This window comes from Procambarus clarkii, chromosome 42 (assembly GCF_040958095.1).
Source record: "Procambarus clarkii isolate CNS0578487 chromosome 42, FALCON_Pclarkii_2.0, whole genome shotgun sequence".
NCBI classification, from domain to species: domain Eukaryota; kingdom Metazoa; phylum Arthropoda; class Malacostraca; order Decapoda; family Cambaridae; genus Procambarus; species Procambarus clarkii.
The window spans coordinates 25637116-25662970 of record NC_091191.1 but is presented as its reverse complement, the minus strand read 5'-3'; the positions used below and the strand labels follow the sequence as shown (position 1 = coordinate 25662970).

The following is a 25855-nucleotide window of genomic DNA, read 5'->3' as shown; positions in this document are numbered from 1 at the left end:
CTTTGTTAATCTTTCTTCATATGAAAGATTTCTAATTTGGGGAACTAACTTAGTCATCCTACGCTGGACACGTTCAAGTGAATTTATATCCATTCTATAATATGGCGACCAAAACTGAACTGCATAATCTAAATGGGGCCTAACTAGAGCAAGATATAGCTTGAGAACCACACCAGGTGTCTTGTTACTAACGCTGCGATTAATAAATCCAAGTGTCCGATTTGCCTTATTACGAACATTTATGCATTGATCCTTTTGTTTTAAATTCTTACTAATCATAACTCCCAGATCCCTTTCGCAATCCGACTTCGCAATCACAACACCATCTAGCTCGTATCTTGTAACTCTATCATCATTACCTAACCTCAGAACTTTACATTTATCAGCATTAAACTGCATCTGCCAATCCTTTGACCATTTCAAAACCCTATCTAGATCAACTTGAAGTGATAGTGAGTCCTCCTCCGAATTAATTTCCCTACCGATTTTCGTATCATCGGCAAATTTGCAAATGTTGCTACTCAAACCTGAATCTAAATCATTTATATATATTATAAACAACAGAGGTCCCAGGACAGAGCCTTGAGGCACTCCACTTACAACATTTTCCCACTCTGACTTGATTCCATTTATACTAACTCTCTGTTTCCTTTGGTATAGCCATGCCCTAATCCAGCTTAATATAGCACCCCCAATACCATGAGACTCTATTTTTTTAATCAGTCTTTCATGTGGCACTGTATCAAAAGCTTTGCTAAAGTCAAGGTATACAACATCGCAATCCTTACCACTATCAACTGCCTCAACAATGCTAGAATAAAAAGATAACAAATTTGTTAAACATGAACGGCCATTTATAAAACCATGTTGCGACTCAATTATTAATTTATGTTTTTCAAGATGAAGACGAATTTTATTTGCTATTATAGATTCGAGTAACTTTCCCACAATAGACGTTAGGCTAATTGGTCGATAGTTAGACGCAAGTGATCTATCTCCTTTCTTAAAAACTGGTATCACATTAGCAACTTTCCAAAACTCTGGCACTCTGCCTGACTCTATTGATTTATTAAATATGGTTGACAGTGGGTCACAAAGCTCCTCTTTGCATTCTTTAAGCACCCTAGCAAACACTTCATCCGGCCCTGGGGATTTGTTTGGTTTGAGTTTTACTATTTGTTTAAGAACATCCTCCCTGGTAACTGCTAAACTCGTCAACCTGTCCTCGTCCCCACCCACATAGACTTGTTCGGCTGAAGGCATATTGTTAAGTTCCTCTTTAGTAAATACAGATACAAAATATTTATTAAAAATACTACTCATCTCTTCATCACTATCTGTTATTTGACCTGTCTCAGTTTTTAATGGACCTATCCTTTCCCTAGTCTTAGTACGATATAACTGAAAAAACCCTTTAGGATTTGTCTTTGCTTGCCCTGCTATGCGAACTTCATAGTTTCTTTTTGCTTTCCTTATCTCTTTTTTAACATTTCTAACCAGTTGTACGAATTCCTGTTCTAAAGTGACCTCCCCATTTTTAATCCTTTTGTACCAAGCTCTCTTTTTACCTATAAGGTTCTTCAAATTCTTTGTTATCCACTTTGGGTCATTAGTATACGATCTATTCAATTTGTATGGTATACTACGTTCCTGTGCTTTGTTTAGAATATTCTTAAATAAGTTATATATTGAATCCACATCGAAATCCCCATTTAAGTCACCTATCGCTGGGTTCATGTCTCGCTCCAAGACCGGCCCACACCCCATACCCAAGCCTTTCCAATCAATTTGACCCAAAAAATTTCTTAGGCTATTAAAATCAGCTTTTCGAAAATCTGGCACTTTAACAGAATTTTCTCCTACTGGTCTATTCCATTCTATGCTAAATCTGATTTCTTTGTGATCACTGCTCCCTAGCTCACTCCCTATTTCGATGTCATTAATTTGCGTTTCCCTGTTAGTTAACACTAAATCTAAAATATTATTTTCCCGTGTTGGTTCCTTAATGTGTTGCGTAAGAAAGCAATCGTCAATTAATTCTAGAAAATCTTCTGCTTCACTATTCCCTGTTTTGTTCAACCAGTTTATTCCGCTAAAATTAAAGTCACCCATGACATAAATACTGTTAGATCTAGATGCTCTAGATATTTCATCCCATAGATGCTTTGCTTCCATTCTGTCTAAATTTGGTGGCCTATATATTACTCCTATTATAATATTATTAGCTTTTTCGTTTAATTCAATCCAAATAGTTTCTGTGTGTGGCTCTGTTTTGATTCCCTCTTTGAGACTACATTTCAAATTGTCCCTAACATATATGGCTACTCCACCTCCTCGTCTAATATATCTATCTGTGTGAAATAGTTTAAATCCATATATTTGATATTCAGCTAATAGTTCTCTATTTTCTACATTCATCCACGTTTCGGTAAGTGCAATAATATCTATTTTTTCTGTGCAGACAAGAGCATTTAATTCGTTAATTTTATTTCTTAGACTTCTACTGTTAGTGTAATATACCCTAAGTGAATTGTTATTTTGCGGACCTTCTCTTTCCCTGATCGTTTTGCCAATTCCTTTCTCCCACAAACACATACTTTTATTACCTCCTTCCTCCAAATCAATTCCCATACCTCTATCTACTAACAGTTTAAACCCAAACAAACACCTCTAACCACTTCTTCTAGCGAGTTCGCAACAGCAACAACCCCAGCTCTCGATAGATGCACCCCATCACGAGCATACATTTCATTTCTTCCATAGAAGTGTTCCCAGTTGTCTATGAAAGATATTGCATTTGATTTGCAATATCTTTCCAGCCGGCAATTGACACCAAGTGCCCTCGATATCCATTCATTTCCCACTCCCTTTCTTGGAAGAATGCCACATATGATCGGGATTCCTCCCTTGCTCCTGACTAACTCTATGGCTGTTTTATACCTCTGAATCAGTTCCTCACTCCTGACTCGACCAACATCATTTCCTCCCACGCTAATGCAAATAATGGGATTGTTCCCATTACCAGCCATAATATCATTCATGTTGTTTATAATATCACCAATGCCAGCTCCGGGATAGCAAACCCTTAACCTGTTCCCCCTATCTCTAGCACAAAACGTTCTATCCAAATACCTTATCTGGGAATCTCCCACAACTAATGTTTGCTTAGGTACTTCCTTTACTTTCTGAGGGGCCTGCGCTTCCTTTCTCTTCGTTGCTTTCCCTTTTGCGCGATCCACAGTCTCTCCACAGCACTCGTCCTCCAAAACGTCAAATGAATTTGAAGTTGCTATGGCGTTTGAAGGCGGCTTTATCAAAGTCTTCTTAAGGCCCCTGTCTTTCGCAACTCTCCAAGACGAGGTCCCTTTACTGCTGGTCTCCTCCTTCGTTACTTCTCGTTGTTTTTTAAGCTGACGCACCTCCTCCCGCAGAGAGTCCAACTCTGTCCTCAGGGCTGAGGACAGAGCCTCAGTATAAACTGGGTATAAACTGTCACGTTATGTCCAGACCGAGTGAGATGGCCCAGAAAGTGGAGTTGGAGATCCTGTTGGACGACATATTCGACCTCCAGACACAAAAGAAGGTCACCACCAAAGATACCTTACAAGCAGAACTTATTGCGGAAGGAGGAAAGATTCGAGGCAATTACAGAAGCACCATACTGTCCCCCGAGCTCAAAGCGGCAGCTAAGAGCCTTCGTGAGAACAAGGAGATAGTCGTCAGGAGAGGTGACAAGTAGTCAATATACGTTATTCTTAAAAAAGACGAATATCTGGCGAAAATGAACCTCATACTCTCTGACCAAACTAAATTCCAAAGGGTATCGAAGGACACTACAGCCGAATTGAAAGCAAAGGTTAACCAGATTGATCGAAACTGTGAACGCCAAGAAATCCGAACTCCACCTGCCAAAGATTACTGGGGAATACAAACCTGGGTATGCGTATGGAAATGTCAAGACATACAAGCCTGGAAACCCACTTCGGCCAATCATCAGCCAGATACCCACACCCACGTACAGACTGGTAAAGCGACTCAACGGCTTGCTGACCCCTTATGTCCCTTGCTCCTTCAGCCTGAAGTCTCCAAAGGAATTTGTTGATTTACTGCGGGGAACACAGGCCGCAGGGATAAGGGCCTCGTTGGACGTAGAATCACTGTTTACCAACGTACCTGTTGATGAAACGATCGGGATGATAGCGGACAGAGTGTATCGTGATCCGGCCTGTACTCCTCTTGACATACCAGAAAACATTCTAAGGAAACTACTCCAAATTTGTACTAAAGAGGCACCCTTCTTGAGCCCGGATGAGCACATGTATAAGCAAGTAGATGGGGTCGCCATGGGTTCTCCCCTAGGTGTCCTGTTTGCGAACTTCTACATGGGTACCATCAAACAGAAGGTCTTAGTCGACATGAACTTGAAACTGGCCATATACTGCAGGTATGTTGACGACATTTTCACACAGGTACCTGATGTTAGACATCTGCAGGAGCTGAAGGAGGCATTTGAGCAGAATTCTGTGTTGCGTTTCACTTACGAGATGGAGAAGGATGGGAAGCTGCCCTTTCTAGATGTAACAGTCATGGAAAGAGCGGAGGTTTCCACACTGCAGTCTACACTAAGGAAACAAACATAGAAATGTGCCTCAATACCAACAGTGACTGCCCAGACAGGTACAAGAGGAGTGTCGTTAAAGCTTATGTCGACCGTGCTCTCAGCCACAGCTCAGGATGGAAGCAAGTCGATGAAGAACTCTGTAGGGTAAGGCAGGTCCTAGTCAACAACGGCTTCTTCAATGGTTTCGTTGAAGACATCATAAGAAGGAAGGTGAAACGCCATGCAACCTCTGAAGAGTCAACTAACACAACACCTATACCCCCTATTAGACTATTTTACAGGAACTTCTTTTCCACAGCTCATAAAATGGAGGAAAGGGTCCTGAAAGATATTGTTGATAGGAACGTTATCCCTACAGACAAAAATCAGAAGATACAATTGACGATTTACTATAAAAAAAAACGGCCAGCCTACTCATGAGAAACTCTCCAGACACAAAGCAGAACGCTTTAAAAGAGACCAACGATTTCCTATTAGTATTAGATGGTCCTGAGACCCGCATGCTTCCAATACCCAGCCTCACTCATGAGATATTTTAGGCATAGTTGCTTCTTCAATGCCTTCAACATGCTGGTATACCAGAGTGTACATTAGTGTATATACTGTGAGTACACATATTGAGATCGCGGGGGCTTTCTAATGAAGACCTTGTTCATGAAGAACTCTCCCGACACCAAACGAAACGCCTGGAAAATATACGATCTCAGTATATAGCCAAGGCAACTTCATATCTTTCAAAGCGGCAGAAAATGCACAAACAAAAAGGTCTCCCATTATGTAACACATGGTGTCATCGCACACCCAGATCATCGCAAGTTATATCTTGATAAACAACACTCAAATATCCGACAGATACAACAGCAGCAGATCATACACGGCCAACAGCCACCTAACTCTGGCATCCTCCACACCAAGACGAAATATCTATATATCTATATCTCATTGAATATGACAGCATATTCCGTATTTACTAATTTCTGATTTAGGGCTTCTATCCCTCTTACTAATGCTCTTGCATCAGGGTTCAGCTGGAAGAGGAGTTCACTAAAAATTATGTTGTTTTTAAGCGAAGAAAACAATTGAATAACTGAAGAATTTACATATGAAAACAGTGAAAATAACAGTCTGCCATTCTTGGATGTACTAATAACAAAAACAGGAACCTCTTTAAGCACCAACGTATATACTAAGCCTACCAACATAGGATTATGCCTGAACGGTAAAAGTGAGTGCCCCCAAAGATACAAAGCCAGTGTTCTTAATGCTTATATTCGTCGAGCGCTTACCCACTGCTCTGAATGGAGCAACGTGAATAGAGAGTTTGAAAGAATAACACAGGTATTGGTGAACAACGGATATAGCAACACGGAAATAAACGCTGCTATAAGAAGACACCTGGACCGATGGTATAATCCTGAACGTAGAACAGAAACCACAATACCTCCAATAAAATTATATTACAACTCAACCATGCACAGTAAACATAAAAAATTGGAAATAATATTAGAAGAGATAATCCGTAAAGGAGTAAAAGCAATACTCCTAACCAAAACATAGACATGATCGTATTCTACAAAACCAAGAAGACTTCCGAACTCCTTATCAAAAACAGCCATTAGCCGACGGAGAACCCTCTACAGCAGTCAAGCGTTGTATACATGTACACTTGCCCCCACGAAGGATGTAACCTTCAATCTAAGTACATAGGTATGACGTCGACCAAACTGACGAGGCGTTTGACCTGTCATCTTCAATCCGGTGCCTCCAGGAATTACATGACACAAGCCCATGACATCACCCTAACAAGAGAAATGTTGAACAAAAATACCTGTATAATAGACAAAACCCAAGATGTAAAAAGATTACAAATTCTTGAAGCAATTCACATAAGAATAGAACAACCTACCTTGAACACCCAAACAACGGAACTATTTACTCTACTCACCATGAGAGTAAGGACAAGACCGGAACATAACGATGCCAACACAAAAGACATTGCTCAACATAACAGGTCTATTACACCTGAGTAATCTTTGAATGTGCTTCGTTCCCCATTTATCTCCTGTTTATCCCCAGTGTATCCCCTTGCCTTTTTCTTTATTGTACTTGTTTTATCACCTGACCCCTTACTGGTATAAATTAACGAGTTCTGTAATTTATTTTCCTTTGAGAATGAACCATGGCGGTTCGAAACGTTGTGCGATTTTATAATTAGTGTAATATATTCTTCAGTTATTAAATTCTTTTCTTCACCTAAAAAACATGACTTTTGGTGAACTCCTCTTCCAGCTGAACCTGATGCAAGAGCATTAGTAAGAGGGATAGAAGCCCTAAATCAGAAAATAGTAAATACGGAATATGCTGTCATATTCAATAAGACACGCATAAAAGAAAATCTGCTGCCAGTGTACACCAATATCTATATCTATATACATACATACAAACTGATACATAAGAAAATAATAACGACTATTTTGAAAACACAAAGAATCGTTGACTGTATATTTCGGTCCCAAACCGGGGACCCTCTTCAGCAGTGAGCGAGAATGATTGATGGTTGAGATTAAGCAACCCAAGAGGTGGCATGGGCATGAATAGCCCGGGAAGCGAGAATGACCACTGTACCTGCTGTTATGACATCAAGACAGGCGTCCTGGGAAGAGGTGTAAGAATTAGGCAATAACCTCCTACTCGCTCACCAAATCTGATAACTACTGCCCTGAGAAGAGATTACCATATTTTGGTGAGAGAACTTGCACATTTCTCTCCCGTCCGGGACTCGAAACGGGAATTCTGGACTATGAATCGAGAACGAACCCCACTGTACTACTAGGACATTACCACCAAACATGATGCCAGACGTCCATTAGAAGAATTTAACTTTTAGGAACTTGAACAAAGGGGCTTTCCGGGTGACACTTACAGCGAAATCGAGACAATTCAATTTCCATCCCCAGCAAACCCTTACTAGAAAAAATGGAAGGAGAAACTTGAAAAGATGCGAAGATGTGCAGCAAGACTCGTTCCGAAGCTGAAAGGATTGTGCTATGAGGAAAGGCTTAGAGAACTGGACCTTACCTTACTGGATGATAGAGACAGGGGGCATAACAATGCGTAAGATTATAAGAGAAAATGACAAGGTAGAGAAAGTAATATTGTTCATAGGTAGGCACAGCAGAACGAGGGTGACAGATGTAATTTAGAGACGCAGATGAGTCACAGATGTCAGAAAAAAAACATTTTAAGCGTTCGAGTGTCATTAGACAAAACTGTTTAAACTTCTAAGTTGTTGACGATAATTCGATTTAAAATTTTAAATGAAAATATAATAAAGCGTGAGAAATGATTATCAATCTTAGAACGTTCGGAGGCTGGGCCAGGAGCCTAGCTCGACCCTGTAAGCACATCATGGCAAGTACATCTTGGTGAACACATAGAGGACTGACCTGCCGTGGAGGCCGCAGTAGACGCCGCTGGAGAGGCAGTCTGCGGCAGGACACCCGGGGTAACTGCCCTGGCCGAGGACGCCGCCGCCCAGGTCCACCAGCTGCTGGAACAACACAAGAATTCGATTGACAGATCATTGGAAGAACTTGCATGACTGTTTCCCAGCTATGAGTAGTTTTGTACTCAATTATGTCTTCTAAACTTTGGTTGTATACAACTTTTCATCAATTACACCCAACAACAGGAGCGTGTTTTAAGAAAAACCTGAGGCTGAAAAACAACTCGTGTTTTAAGAAAAACACGAGTTGTGTGTCTATGGCTTAGCACTACAACAGCTCATGCAGTTCATGCACGCAAGCTGAGTTATCATTGTGTGTGTGTGTGTGAGTGTTTGTCCATCCAACACCCGTAAGTCTGCCAAGATTTAGATCGGACGACACTAATGGCCGCTCTAAGACAGGAAGTTTGCTCACGCGAGCAATGGGTTTGGCGCATAAATTTAGTAAGTAAACTCATGCGTCGCTTTTACAACGGGAAATATATCGCTGGCAAACATCCAGGTTGTTCATAGCGTTGTTCCTGGCTCTTAGATACAAATGTTCCAAAAATATTTCGGTATATATATTCTTATTTCTTGAAATTATGTAACGTTAATTGTTGTACACTGCACGACGCTGCCGACAGCGATGAAGAAGCAGGAAGATCAGAGTAAACTCTATATTGAACTCATTTATCTTTGAAGCATTTTATCAGATTTAACATACTCAGAGATTGCTTCTTCTTTAGGGCGAAGAATGTGGGATATTAATTAATCATATCAGAATCATAATGAATCATAATTAGCAATCATATTGAAGTTTCTCCTGAGTATACTTACTCATATACAATGTCACATACACAGGTGGAAACTTAGTACTCAAATTACTCAGACATTAGAAATATTTTTTTCAGTATCAAGGGTAATTAACAAGGAGGAGGCAGAATCCATTCACACTTTCAAATGTAGATATGATAAGAACCCAAAAGTCTCAGGAACGTGTACATCAGTTGACTGAGAGCTGACAGGCGGAACAAAAAGAACCGAAACTCAAGCGTGGTATTGTACTCTCCTAGTTGTACTTGCCCCTCGCAAGTACAACTAGGAGAGTACAATACCACATGGTGTACATGACAGCAGTGGTGATCCTGGTGCTGCGGCTTCTGCTTGTGACAAGGGTGCTGTGCCATGTTTGTGCACCAGATATTCATTGACATTTTTTGCAGTTATTCTCCGTCTGTCCAGGTGAGTGACCAGGGTAAGGATTCATTAGGCGTCCACTGACAAAACTTCTACCTCTTTCTTCAATCATCGAGGCTTAGTTTACATTTAATATTTTTGTTTCAAACTTCGTGAAGTGTTTAATCCATGTAAATAAAGGCGACATGATTGTTAAAAAATGTACAGGTTTCTTAATTGGATGAATAAATGTTATATGAACTCTGGCACTGTTCATCACCTTGATCCGTTTTGTTGAGGTCGCTGTTGTTGATTTATTTTACTCGCTCAATTCTCCTTTATCAATAATGTTATGTGTTTAAGATTAAGAAAAGAATCTGGGATCTGTCAGTACCCATCTGCAAAGAACTAAAAGCTACAAATCCTAAATATACGGCAAAATAATCTTGTCTCTATGCCTCGTTAATTTAATAATAGCTATTAAAGACAATGTGATCAAGGTAGCTCTTGTTGCAGCCCGTCCTCATCAATAAGCCAAATGCTTGCTAATTCTGCTGCGTAGCCCATTGTTTATGAATGAAAACTGTTTACACACGACTCACTGATGGCCTTCCAACATTCCTCGAGCAGCGCTTCGCTGACGACCTCTGTTCGAATCGCAACTACTGAAATGCTTCACTCACGTTCTTCTTGCACAAATAATCGCCAACAGAACCGAAACACGTAACTTAACCTATCGTACATCAATCTATACATAACACTTTAATATGATAATATAATTTTATTTACATGTAAACTTATTTGTAATAAATAATTAGTTTAATTTATTGAATACGTCTTGTGGGACGGACTCCCCTTTAACGAGCCTGGCCCGAGGACAGAGTGACAATTACAAAAATATGCCAACAAAACACCAAACCAGACCTAACATATGCCTAAATATGTACAATATACAAATTTTTAATATTTTATATATGAGAAAAATACTTTTTTGAATGAACAGTATTACACCAAATGATTACATCTTTGGAGTTGACCTCAGAGCATTGCCTGAAGGCGAATTGCAGGTAGTGTGGCTTTATATTGAGAAATATACAAGAGTTGTTACATTCTTGTACAGCCACTAGTACGCGTAACGTTTCGGGCAGGTCCCTGGAATATGACCCTCACGAAGAATTTTTTTTACAACCAAGTACCCATTTTACTGTTGAGTAAACAGAAGCTACAGTTAAGAATTTGCGCCCAGTAAATCCTCCCTGGCCAAGATACGATCCCATGACCCCATTTTATATTTAAATAGGGAGATTGAAGAAATCGAGCGGAAATTGAAACACTCATATGAAACTGAAGAAAGGCAGTTAGAACAGAAAGCAATTCAGGAAATAAAGAAAAATCCAAAATATTTCTTCTCATATGCGAAATCAAAAGCAAAAACCACTGCCAGTATTGGACCTATTCGTACAAGTGAAGGTTCATACGCGGAGGATGACAAAGAAATTAGTGAAATCCTAAAAAAGCAGTATGAGGACATGTTTAGCACTCCAATAAACAACGTGAAGGTGGAAGATCCAGACAATTTCTTTATGTGGGATATTCAAACCCCTGTAAATATAACTGATATAAACACGAGCACACTAAATTTTGAAAAAGAAATTGAAAACATGCCCATGCACTCGGCCCCAGGTCCAGACTCATGGAATTCAATATTTATAATGAAATGCAAAGTGCCGGTAGCACAGGCACTCAGTATAGTGTGGAGGAAGAGCTTGGACACGGGGGAGATACCAGATGCACTTAAAGTAGCAGACATAGCCCCTCTACACAAGGGAGGGAGCAAAGCATTGGCAAAGAATTATAGACCAGTTGCACTAACATCGCACATCATAAAAGTATTTGAGAGAGTGATTAGGAGTCAGGTCACCAATTTCATGGAGACCAATGACCTTCACAACCCAGGCCAACATGGATTTCGAGCGGGAAGATCGTGCCTCTCACAGCTACTTGAGCACTACGACAAAGTCACTGAGGCATTAGAAGAGAAACAGAATGCTGATGTGATATACACGGACTTCGCAAAGGCTTTCGATAAATGTGACCATGGCGTGATAGCACACAAAATGAAGTCAATGGGAATAACCGGTAAAGTAGGACGCTGGATACTCAGTTTTCTGTCAAACAAGACTCAGCGAGTAACTGTCAACCATATAAAATCTAGTCCAAGTGCAGTGAAAAGCTCTGTACCTCAGGGTACAGTCCTTGCACCGCTGCTTTTCCTTATTCTCATATCAGATATAGACAAAAATACAAGTCACAGCTTCGTATCATCCTTTGCAGATGACACAAAAATCAGTATGAAAATTACCTCGGCTGAGGACATTGAAAAACTTCAAGCTGATATTAATAAAGTTTTCGACTGGGCATCAGAAAATAACATGATGTTTAACAGTGATAAACTCCAGGTACTCAGGTACGGTACAAATGAGGACCTTAAACATAATAGAGTACAAAACACAATCAAATGTACCCATAGTAGGAAAACAGCATGTAAAGGATTTGGGAATAATGATGTCTGACGACCTAACGTTTAAGGAGCATAACCAAGCAAATATTGCGACAGCCAGAAAAATGATAGGATGGATTACGAGAACTTTCAAATCCAGGGATCCCATCACAATGGTTGTACTCTTCAAGTCACTTGTGTTGTCCCGTCTTGAGTACTGCTCAGTACTCACTTCCCCCTTCAGAGCAGGAGAGATTGCTGAAATAGAGGGAATACAGAGAACATATACGGCACGCATAGACGCAATAAAGCACCTAAATTATTGGGATCGTCTCAAAGCCCTCCAAATGTACTCACTAGAAAGAAGACGAGAGAGATATCAAATAATATACACCTGGAAGATACTGGAGGGCCAAGTACCAAATCTACACAGTAAAATAACAACGTACTGGAGTGAACGACATGGAAGAAAATGTAGAATAGAACCAGTGAAGAGCAGAGTTGTCATAGGCACAATCAGAGAACACTGTATAAACATCAGAGGTCCGCGGTTGTTCAACGTCCTCCCAGCAAGCATAAGAAATATTGCCGGAACAACCGTTGACATTTTCAAGAGGAAACTAGATTTATTCCTCCAAGGAGTGCCGGACCAACCGGGCTGTGGTGGGTATGTGGGCCTGCGGGCCGCTCCAAGCAACAGCCTGATAGACCAAACTCTCACAAGTCGAGCCTGGCCTCGGCCGGGCTTGGGGAGTAGAAGAACTCTCAGAACCCCATCAACCAGGTATCAACCAGGTATGACAAAGTGCTCGTGGAACGCCAGGCGAGCATCCTACCACTACACCACGGAGACTGGTGTATATAGACCAGAATAGACTATAAACAAACAGACTATAAACGTGTGTAACGAGGACCACAAGTGCTCAACGTGGGAGTCACTTTCTTCATAGACCCTATCTTCCGCCCTCACACAGCAAGTCGCAGTATGATGGCCTTTAAATCCGCACTTAAAGCAGGTTTAGTGCTATCCAAGCTTACAGTAAACTATAGGGCATAGCCCATGACTGAGAGAAGACGGAACATTTGTTGACAACTGTGCATGCTCAGTGCGATATTCATTGAAGTGACCCTTCGCTGGGCAGGACGTAAACTTTCTCACGCGCTCACTAGTCACTGTACCATACTGTGGCAGTAATAACAATCACTGTCATTAATTTTAAGCAGTGCATCACGCACTAATACGAACGAGTACACATTGATCATGTCCGATATCCATCCGTCATCCTTTCCATTAGGCGTGGAAAACACCTGATCCTCGAGCTAGTCCATAAGCACTCGGAAGGCATCGTCCACATTAAATCTGACCACCACCCGGCCAATTTAACTGCAAATTCCCTGTAGATCATCCTGACTGAGGCAAAGCACATTAACGCGGTGCTCAACAGCATAGTGCACAAGACATGAAAATTTTCGAGCCAGCAGACGACGAACGTTGTAACGGAGTCATTTAATCATTGGAAGCTATTCCAGTGATTATGCGCCTGCCATACACCGGGACATAACAGAGACGAGGAGCCAAGTGCGGTCTCGCCAATCAACCACTGACAAGGACCGCCCTCCCTCGACAACGCGCCACGGCCAACTCTTTTCAAACACCACCTCATAGTACTACCGAGTTGTCTAAAAACAAAAAAAAACAAAAATATTCAACACGACCTAAACACCTAATCTACGCCTAAATATGCACAATATGCTAATATTCGATATTTTATTTGCGAAAAGTTACTATTTTGAATGAAAAGTTTGTTAATATTGATGAATGCGTGTTTGTGGTTGACAGCCGGATGGACGACCATTGCCTGAAGACGGGATGCTGGTATATTGATTTTATGTAGATTATAAACATGTGTGTTTATAGTCTTGCATTACAAGGAAGTCTAGGGAAGGATATAATCTCACCGTCTTCCTGTCTTATTTCATTATAAAATGTATAAAGGTTCTACTTGTGAGTTGTCGTGTACTCCAGCTTCACACGAGTGATGAGATGACCACTACAACGACCAACATGGCCAGATCATCTCAGTGATGAGGATGGTGCTAGGGCGGAATCATGCTACAAGTGATTTAATGAATACATTGTGAAGCACAAGACACACATAACATTCCATTACCCTGAAGAAATATTGACAATATAATTGAGGAGACCCGCATAAATTTTCATAGATAACACCAAGGCCGGTCAGGTCGATAAAAAATCTGAGAAATATCGATATTCCTGGGGAAACTATTTTTGTCTCAGTAACCTGTAAGCTTTCATAGACTCTTGGCATATAGCCAGGCAACAACCTTACTATAAACTTACTTATATTACAGCCTCTACGTAATAGCTCTACAGTGTCTAAGATGTGGATAACTAACACTGACTAACTTTTTGAACAAACATTTTGCAGAATTGTCAGCAGCTGCTATTCGTGCAATCAACCCCCGGAGTTGATTGCACGGACGGCAATGTTTTGTTTGTGTTCGTCAGCCGTATACGAAGTGGGTCTGAGAATACTGGAAAGCAGCAGCAAGTCAGATACTTATATCTGACTTCTTCAGTGTCTTTATTACCTTCTGACAAGCATTTACCAAATTTCCTTGAATGCCATTGTGAAGCTGTAATTAGTCTCATCATCCCTGCTCGTGAATGTCCATATTAACACCGCCTGTCTGTCTGCTGAGGCAAATCTGATGTTTCAAGTTGTAAGATAAGGATTTCAAGCTGTTCCAATGCTGCATTGATGCATACGAACAAAACGGAGAAATACACAGAATTTTAATCTTGCTGTCAAAATTGATACTTAGCAAAACCCAAATTGTAGTACATTTAGTTCCTCACTTTTATGTCCTCGTCTCAACCTAACCAAACCTCATTTCATGTTAAAGGTGCTAGCGTTGTGTATCTTGGTCAGATCTTATTAACCTCCTACAGACGACACATTTTCTATAACGTCTATATTTAATTTTCAATATCTCAACACGTTTACTAATTTATACTAACAAAATGTCTTAAGTGGGAAGTTTAGTTCGAAACCAATCAACTAACAACTCTGCATTGCATTACAGAGTTAATAAAAATATTTATTTGTCAACAGATTTTCTGCCAATTTGTGTTCAAGTGAGCTCGTCCTCACCTGGCCGTTGAGTCTGAGGTTCCTGATGCATCCTCGAAGGTGAGGTGGGCGGATGGGTGGAGGGTTTCCATTGGCGGTGTGGGTGGGGAGTGGCTGAGCCAGCCCGCCCAACTGCAGTGGCCCGCCGGTATTGAAGGCGTGGGCGACTCCTGGCAGTTTAGCGGTACCCCTGCAGGCGCGGGCGTCAGGCTGGGTGTGTGGGGCGGAATGGTTGTGGGCGGGACTAGTGGGCGGTGTTGGCGGCTCGTCCAGGCCGCCGCCCGTGCACAAGTCCACAATCATCTCCACTAACTGGGGAGGCAGAGGGGCATAGTCACACTCACAGGTAGAGAGCGAGATGAGCTAATAATGGCGCAAGGAAGAGGAGCCGCTGTTGGAGGCAGGAATGGGAAGGAGCTACTGCGGGAGGTAGAAGAGAAAGGAGGCACTGAGGAGGAAATTGAAAGAGCCACTTTAGAGGGTGAGGCATCCTGTAGGAGATGGACGAGCCACTGCTGAAAGCAGGAAAGGTAAAACACCGCAGGGAAAAAAATGAAGGAGCCATTGGGAAAAAATAGACAAGGGATGGATCCACTCGGGAAGCAGGAAAAGCAAGAAATCACTGAGGAAGGAAGCCAGATAAAAGTCATTACTATTAGCATTTAGGTCCATCAACAAACACTGAACAATCAATCAGCCACTGCCTGTAAGTGAAGGACATTGTAGTTAGCTGCACCTGACACTATGACACATCCGGTTAGAGCAGGCAGTCCTTCCTCCCTCACCTGCAAAGATAAATATATTTCTACAGTAATATTCTCTGTGCTGTTTATCGTGATTATAAACTACTCGAGTATGAGAGGGTGCAGACGATGTTCTGATGCCTCGCAAGCTTTTACCTCAGTTATGATAGTGTCAGTTTGCAATGTACCTGTTCATTATTATGAATCTTCCTATTGAATTAATGGAGTGACGTTGCAGTATGGATTTCCTCACCTCCACTCTCCATATGAGGTCGATCCTGTGCCAGGTGTTGTCTGCCAGGGAGTAGGAGGCGTTGAGGTCGAGGGTGACAGGGCCGTCCCCCAGGTCCAGCAGGAGAGACGGACGGCCCTGACGCAGCTCCAACAGCAACAGGTCCCTTGCGGGGCTCTCCTCGGTCCCTGGGGTTGGTGCCCCCTGGTCCGGTCCTGAATACAGCAGCGTGGCCGCCATGGATCTGGTCAGCACCTCCAGACTCATGTGGACTTCGGCACAGGGTGGGATGGGCGGCACCCACGCCCACCCGCCCACAGAGATGTCACGGGTTCCTCCTCCTTCGTCTTGCTCTCCCCCGCCCCCCTCGAAGTGCCTGACGATGACCTTACAACGGGAGCCCCAGGTTCCGTGTGGACAAATACACCTGTGAGAAACAGTACTCAGGGTTACACTGAAAATCAAACATCGACAAAACATGTTCGTTCATACAAAGTTCAGGCGTGACTTGAATTTTTCTGACCAAGTAATTTTCACAAAGTGCTAAGAAAATATTTCTATATTGAACTAAGTATTTATATATAGTAATAAGTATAACTTATGAAGCACTAAGCAATAAATATATTGCACAAACTACTATCAATATTTTTAATGGTAAACTCTTTCATGCACTGCAGAACGCAAACTGTTGACCGGTGGCTCTATTATCAACAGTTTACAACCATCGCTGTGGCTCTAGTAATTTTATAAATAATATTGAATCTTAGACAAAGTGTAGAAATAAGCTGGAATAAATAAAAAATAAAATTTGTAGATTCTTGGGAGAGTAAGGAAACAGATCGCCCAACACTGCGACAAATATGTCCTTGTTATGAGCTGTTAATACCATGTTTACATTTTTTTATTAATAATAAAACATTACAAACCAGAGAAAAAGTAAGCAAATCGTTAAACACACATTAACATTAACATGGAAACAATAATACATGTAACAACAATACATAAGATACCAAAACAGGAAAATCCACAAAAATACACAGTAAGCGTATACAGAAAACACACAAACCCACCACTATAGGAGAGAAACTTGACAGAAACCCAATACAGGAAACCCATCACACACAAAAAGTTACACAAGAACACACACAGGGTAGCCGCCTACAACGGCAACACATACCGGAAGGCCCTGAAACACCATGGGATACATCACAGGTCACAGAACATAGAAAATAAGGACATTACAGCATAATGTATCAAATGGAAACATACAAAATATACATATAATATGACATATAATACATATAATATAACACTATCACCCAACCAACGGGGCCAATCCCACACAGGCAGAAGAAAAAACACACACATCAACACGCACAGGGACCCGATCCCCCAACAACCTGAGGAGGAGCCCACAACATCACATAAGAATCAGCCCAGGCCAAACATAATGCAGCCAAAAGCACGGCTGCAACAGAAACACACACCCAAGCAAAATCGACAAAACACACCAACAAAAGACAAAAAAACACAAGACATACACACAACCAAACACCCACAACAGCACACCCAAACACAACAACACCCAAGGAACACGCACACGCATACCATGAAAGCAGACACACACCCGTACCCACCTCAACCCAACCCCTATACCACAGCAGCTTCCTTGATATGCCTGCGCATAAACCACATTGCAAACACCCATGGAAAAGCCCGCCACAATTACCACATCGTGAAGCACAAACGCCCCAGCAAAAACCAGAAGGCTCGACCTGCCTCGTACCCCTTCATCCTACCGACCCACGAACAAAAGATATAATCGACCATCAAGACACTCAGTGTATTCTGAACCCGACGTGAACCCTGCGGAAAAAAAGCAACAAGTCGACCCGCACGTCAGGACTATAGAAAGCCTCCACAGTGTCCCGCAACAAGTCAACCAAATCCTGAATTAGCGGGCAAAAATAAAACACATGCAATTGCGTTTCACACTCCCCACAACATACTGGGGGCCTGGTAGCCTGGTGGATAGCGCGCAGGACTCGTAATTCTGTGGCGCGGGTTCGATTCCCGCACCAGGCAGGAACAAATGGGCAAAGTTTCTTTCACCCTGAATGCCCCTGTTACCTTGCCGTAAATAGGTACCTGGGAGTTAGTCAGCTGTCACGGGCTGCTTCCTGGGGTGTGTAGTGTAGAGAAAAAGAAAATAATGTAGTTAGTAAACAGTTGATTGACAGTTGAGAGGCGGGCCGAAACAGCAAAGCTCAACCCCCGCAAACACAACTAGGTGAATACAACGTGCACATCCATCCGAGCCCACCAACCCCAACATAAACAAACACGCATTTGTGGGCAACGTCTCCTGCAACAAACGAAAAACCAACTCCCGAGACCTGGGGCAATACATGTTCCACGGAACACGGACCAAATAGCCCCACAATCGAAACAAGGATACAGACCCTCCACCCTGGAAACCACTTGAGAAAAAAAGAGCCCCATACACCTCCCTACAACCAAAAGACATTAACCCCCGTGGGAACCGACAAAGTGCCTGCACAATCATGACTGCCCAAGAGTATACGGAATTGGTAACCAGAACAACATCCCGACATACCTCAAGGTCCACCAAAAAGCTGAAACTCACCGAACAAAAATAATGAACGAGGGAGTTTAAACCATCCCCCAACCCAAGCCCCCTACAAAGCAACACCCAGAACTAGGCTAAAGACTTAAACACATCCGGAATCCCAACCTCACCCACAAACACAAGGAAGACCGACGAAATGGGTGATTCCGCCCACCCCAGACTTACCTATAAACCACACACACAATATTGCGCACACGTCACCGGTCCATCAGGAAAGACTGTGCGATAAACCAGACCCGCGACAAAACCTTACAAGTTACAATAATCGCTCATTGATAAATCGAGAGAGCTCGCTTAGAAAGCAAACCCACTGACCACCTCCAGCAAGACCGCATCCCAATTAAAAGACAAAGATCACACAACAAGAAACCAGGACCAACCCCATACCAAACGAGTTGCCCACCCCACCCAACCCCATTAGGCACGATTTGTCCCTATTAACAACAGCTCCAGTGGTCAACTCAAAACCACGCAGGAGACCCTACACCACAGGAACAAAACTCTCAGAGACGACAAACAGGACAGTGTCATCCACATACCCACAAACCTTCAAAACCAAATCATTCGGCAAACAAGGTGCGATCACCAAACGACTCGCCTGCACTGCACAAAAAAGGCTCCTGGAACACCACATGCAGATGCATAGAAAGAGGGTAACCCTGCCGAACCGATCGTCGTATCGCAAACGGGGAACTAAAGAACCCATTGACACACACCCTACTACATCAACCCACATACAATATCCGAGCCCACCCAACAAAGCGGGGGAGGGAACCCAATCGCTCCAACACCTGTAAAACAAACCCGATCGGCACCCTATCAAAAGCCTTTGACCCATCCAGGCTGAACATCGTGGCCTACGCGCCCGACCCCGACAGATACAAAAGCACATCCCGAAAGAGGGAATTGCACTGTACCAAAGACTTACCAGGGACCGCAACAAAACTGCCCAACCGAGACTACCGACCTCACCACAGCCCGAAGGTGCCCCATCAACAGTTTAGAAATAAGTTATAGTCAACGTTGAGCTGCGTGATTGGCCGGCAATTCGTGAGAAAACGCATATCCCCCGGCTTTGGAAGAAGCCGAACAAGACCCTCATTTTGCGAACCAAACAGCGTTCCACGGTTCAAACAGAAACGAACAACCTCCCAAAAAATCGACCCAATCACATCCCAGAACATGACTTAAAACTCCACAGAAAGGCCATCTGAACCTAGAACCTTCCCCCGACGAAAAGAACTGACGACACCCCCAAAGCTCAGACAGACCAACCTCCCCCTCAAGAGCCAAAGACTCCACAACAGACAGGTCGGGAGTACAGTGTTGAAGAAAAAACTCACGCAATCCCTCATCCCCCTCGACCCACCCATACAAAGCCTCAAGTTCACTGCGCACATAAAGTAAGACTGCATCCGTGTTCGACAACACCGACCCATCCGGCCGATGGAGGGTAGACAACAAAACAGAGGTATGACCCGCCTTTTCCCGTCGCAACAAATACGAGGACAGCAACACAAGCGTTCCTCACCCCCAGCCCAAACACGAACATCCTCCACAATTTCCTCCCGCAACCAGCGAAGCTGTGGTTACACAAGAAGATATCCTCAGACCGATCCAAACCCCCGTTAACGAACTCATACAGACGATTAAACCACGCCTGTAAAAAGCGCACCAACCCAAAACGCGCCACCGCCACCCGTTTCGCAAACACAACAAAAAAAAAGCATGACACTTCCCCTTGCACAATTTCCACCACTCCAAAACAGAGGGAAACCCACCCTTCCGAGCAGCCAGCAAAGCCCATCTCTCTTGAAACAAATCACCAACCCCTGGACACCCGAGCAGCCCACATTTGAGCTTCCACCAGCCCCGACCTACACGCACCTGACTCCTAACTCCAACCCGCAGAGCAATCAAACAATGACCGGGAAAACTCATCGGAAGCGTCTGAAAAGAAAAAAACTTACCTCTCATCCTTATGGACGTAAAACTGGTTAAGACGCGAACAAGACCCACGCGCCACAAACGTGAAATCCAACTCACCCCCCCCTCTCTCCCAAGCATCACTGCCGCATCCCGCAACCCGCAACTATGCAAAGTCGTGGATAGAGCAGAGGAGACTTTCGCCGTGCGAAGACTTACTATCAAGCGCCGACGTGATACAATTAAAATCCACCCCCCCCCCCCCCCACAAGAATCAACTCACTCGTATCATGCCGCTAAAAATGCAACAAACAGTGAGAAAGGATAACCTCCCACTCACGCCGACCCAGACGGGGCGTAAACGTTCAACAAGGAGACCTCCACTCCAAGATACAAAACTCGACCATCCTCATCCATTTCCATGTGAGGCACGGAAATAGATGCCCTCCGAAAAAGGAGGACGAGCGTACCCCCTACCACAGACCGTGACAGGATCAAAATTACCTGAAAACATTCATCCAACACCGGCAACAGACACACATCCTTCACCTTATGTTCTTGCAGAAAAGCGACATCCACACAAAAATCACACAACATCGATACCGGCCCCAGTTGCATGGCCACCGCCCGCAGCTCATTTACATTGAGCGACGCACAAATCAGAGATGAAGCCATGGCGAAAGAGGTCCACAGAATCCTCAAAGCTCTCCTCTGTTAGTCAGGAGCAACCGACATCCCCTTCACAGGAGCACCAATAGTACACGCACCACTCATACTCATCCGCGGGGCAGCCGCAACTGGAGGCACAGCCTCAGACCCCTTAAACAACTTCATGAGCAGGCTAGCCCTCGACGCAAGGCTCCTGGGCAAGCACACCCCACACTGCCTCCGAGACAGACGTTGGGCCGCCAGGCAGCTCCTCAGATAGAGGCACAACACAACCATCATCCATCTGGTCTGCAGAGAGCTCAACAGACCCCTCCACGGTGCTCCCACCATCCACACGGGAATGCTTAGAGCGGCATTCCACACCACATGATCTGGCCACCCGCACCGGAAACCAGTGCGTTGCTGCCCGGCATAAAAACACTAGACTGGGACCTCCATTAACACCATGGACGAGGGGATATCTGAGTGCACTTTCACTGTAAGTGTGCGTGTCCCGTCGAGGAGGCCCTTCAGACGCCCTGACTTGGTGACGTTCCCACGATAGTGTAAGACGCGGCCATAACGCTGGAAAAACCGACGTACTAATCCCTCCTGGAACCCGAAAGGCAGGCCCTGCACAACAACCCATTTCGTAGACCCGCAGCGATCCGACACATGCACTGAACCCGCACCATAAGGCAACTGAAAAGTAACTTCATCAAATTTTCGCACAATCCTCTGGAAGATCACATCGTTACGGAACTGCACCAAAGCACGGTGCCCACCAGCCAGCTGCACTCCCGTAATCTCGGTCACCACCACACATATGACGTTCAGCAAGACCACACCACTTACATCAAGGAGTAAGTCACATTCCCAATAAATTCTATTTCAATGGTCAGGGGGCGTCCCACAGGCGCCATCCAACCGTCTTCCACGGCCCACGGGCCCCCAACCTAGAGCACAACCATCCACTAGCAGGGCCGAACTCGTCACACTCGACCAGTGCTCAGGCAGTCAATCCTCTGCTCATTATTGAAAAACTTTACAAACGACTTGCAACTGATGGCGTTCCAGTATTTCTCGAACAGTACTTCGGCGATGACTTGTGTGCGAATCGAAACGCTGTATATGCTTTATCCACGTACTTCATATAGGACCTGATCATCACTACTAAGGTTATGAACAAACTATTGTTAATATGACTATATTATAAACTGTAGTGTGGGCAGGATCTGACCACTCACCTGGTACCTGTGGAGGTTGCAATGCATCTGCCACCATTAAGACAGGTGTAGGGGGTGCAGGTGTCGTGGGTAGCAGGTGTAGTGTGTCCACAACCACAGGCAGTGTGGACCACCATGCTGGGTCCCACTAGGGCCGAGGTGTTGGCGTCCACGACAGTGTACCCTTGACCCAGGGTCACCCAACACCCGCTCACACACCTGCCCACCCCGTCGACGGCCTGGTGGCTGCTCTGGTTGCAAGTAACCACACCCACGTCTCTTATAGCCACTCCTGCGGCTTGGCTCAGCTGTCCCATAGGAGAGTTTAATGACTGCATATGATTAAAAAATCTTAAAATAAAAATGTGTTTCCCTATAGAATTGCACATTGGCAAGAGAACACTGCCCATGTTTGCTCTAAATGTATTGTTGTTATTTTTTGTTATTATTCTGTTATAACAAATGCGATATGTTACTATGAAGAGCATTATATGAGCCTCGTTGGTTGTATCTGAACATTATTGTATCAGGCACTTAATGCTAAATACCGATCATTTGCCTCTTGGCCTCACCTCGTGCTTCTTGTACATCACAAGTTGATTGATGTTGGCGTGGGCAGACGAGGTGAGCCAGACCCGAGTGGTGGGCGTGTGTCCTGCCAGGGGCTCCACCGACACGGCCAACACGCCCTCGTCCTCCAGCCACGCCCTCGCCGCCTCCACCAGACGGCTCAATATAGTCGTTCCTCCCTTTGGGCGATGGAAAATTATTTCCCTAGCTCCAATAACAAAAACAAATATTTACTCAAGCGAGGAAGCCGCTAAGTTACTCAACAAAACATTCACATTTATGTCTAGCGTTCGCTTGAAACAATACAGTAATATTTTTTTTCCTTAAAATGCCCAAATTTATAAAAATTGTTCAGTGATTTATTTTGTACAGCTATATTTAACACCTAATTAACATTTCTCATGCTAAACCCTTTCATCCATCAGGGCAAATACGTGAACCTTTGACAAGCCGCTGGCTTCCTGTCTTCGTCGAGGCCACTAGTATTAGTGGCCCTCAGGTAAATTAACTTGTATATTTTAGTCACCCCCAACCCGTACTCTCCGCCTCTAGACAGCGTACACTAAGATAAACTACGAATTTCTCGTCATAGAACAAGTTTCTATTTCCTCTGGCATCCTTTTCTGTGAACCTATGTCTATTCTTAAAGGGGGCTTATAAAAGTGCAAGATAAAGCTGAAGAATACCAGTAGATGTCTTGTCAAAATAAGGAGGCGTCAAAAGGAGGATTTTAACATTTGCAATGGGTACTCCCAACCAACGCACCCCGTCCCATCCTAAAACCTAATCCCGACCCCTTCCCAATGCTATATAGTCGTAATGGCTTAACGCTTTCCCATGAAAATTCCCCTTCCCTATCAACGCTTTAGACCGCTGCACCACCTCATGATAAAAACATTGCAACCTGGGATTCAACTGAATCCTTTAGGGTTTCTGAGGCTTCCACTGAGCGTAACCAGGGTTTCGCACATTGCCCCTCATGTACTCTGGCTTGTAGTCTAGGAATTCTACCTCCTACGCTTCCCTTCAAATATACAAATAAATAACATTAATCCTCCTCATGATTCCTTCTGATTCTCATTGATACATCACGTTAATGTGAGTTGTTTGTGGATCTTTACAGATCGTGACCTTTAGGAATCCTTGTAAGATATTGGCAGTGGAGTGAATTGTTTCTTTCCTCTAAAAGGGATTCTGACAATGACTAAAACGCTGTCAATCTAATGTGTATCTTTCGCTGTCAATCTCTCGCTCTTCTATCTGTACCTCTATTTTCCTATAACAATCAATCAACTAATCAATCAATCAATCAATCTCCCTCACACTCCCACTTAATACAACACTATACATCTCACCTTCACATACCGCACAATCCCTCATCTCACCACTCTCTCCCTCTCACCTCCTCCCTCTCACCTCTCCCTCCTCCCTCGCCACACAATGACTATCGACAGCCAATGTGAGGGGCGTGGCATCCATGACGTCACGAGGGTCAAGTACAGTGACCTTGACAGTAACGTTGGCTTCGATGTCCATCTGACCTTGAGTGACGTCACTGACCAGGAATCCCAGCTCGTACCTGGTGAAGGTGGTAACACTTGATTATCAATATACTAGTATATATATACATACATACATACATATATATATATGTATATATATATATATATATATATATATATATATATATATATATATATATATATATATATATATATATATATGTGTGTGTATATCACGAAAATAAACACGTGATTAAGAATGTGACAATGTCAGACCACGGAGGAAAAATGAAACAGGAAATTTCCTTAAGTACTTTCGTATATTAAATACATCTTCAGAAGGTGACCTTCTGAAGATGTATTTAATATACGAAAGTACTTAAGGAAATTTCCTGTTTCATTTTTCCTCCGTGGTCTGACATTGTCATATATATATATATATATATATATATATATATATATATATATATATATATATATATATATATATATATATATATATATATATATATATATGTATATATATATATATATATGTATATATATATATATATATATATATATATATATATATATATATATATATATATATATATATATATATATATATATATATATATATATATATATATATGTCGTACCTAGTAGCCAGAACTCACTTCTCAGCCTACTATGCAAGGCCCGATTTGCCTAATAAGCCAAGTTTTCATGAATTAATTATTTTTCGACTACCTAACCTACCTAACCTAACCTAACCTAACTTTTTCGGCTACCTAACCCAACCTAACCTATAGAGATTGGTTAGGTTAGGTTAGGTAGGGTTAGTTAGGTTCGGTCATATATCTACGTTAATTTTAACTCCAATAAAATAAAATTGACCTCATACATAAGGAAATGGGTAGCTTTATCATTTCATAAGAAAAAAATTAGAGAAAATATATTAATTCAGGAAAACTTGGCTTATTAGGCAAATCGGGCCTTGCATAGTAAGCTGAGAAGTGCGTTCTGGCTACTAGGTACGACATATATATATATATATATATATATATATATATATATATATATATATATATATATATATATATATATATATATATATATATATATATGCACAGACTACCCTGTTCCAGTAGCTGAAGTTTATAACTTTTTAGACACTCAACCCACCAGGGGACTCGAACACTGGCCAACAAGGTGACAGTTGCACGCTGTATCCACTACACCATACTTCAAAGCCATTAAGAGAGGTAGGAATTCTGGGGTATTTATCCAGCCAGAACTCCAATCCTCTCCCAGGCAATGAGATACTGTGGGACCCCCGGTGCTCTTTCATCGAGCCCTGTTATATGGGAAAACTCTTTGAAGTATGGTGTAGTGGATACAGCGAGGTCAATTTTTTTTTATTGGAGTTAAAATTAA

At 42.9% G+C, this 25855-nt stretch overlaps 1 protein-coding gene across 1 annotated transcript in view; it reads right to left on the bottom strand.

The window, feature by feature from the left end:
- Nucleotides 1-25855, bottom strand: part of LOC123770365 (putative neural-cadherin 2) — a 776166-nt gene that overhangs the window by 100655 nt on the left and 649656 nt on the right. Inside the window, 6 exon segments of the mRNA XM_069339955.1 lie at nt 8068-8168; nt 14961-15251; nt 15936-16341; nt 22386-22672; nt 22937-23113; nt 24351-24513. Of these exon segments, the coding sequence (XP_069196056.1) occupies nt 8068-8168; nt 14961-15251; nt 15936-16341; nt 22386-22672; nt 22937-23113; nt 24351-24513 (1425 nt within the window).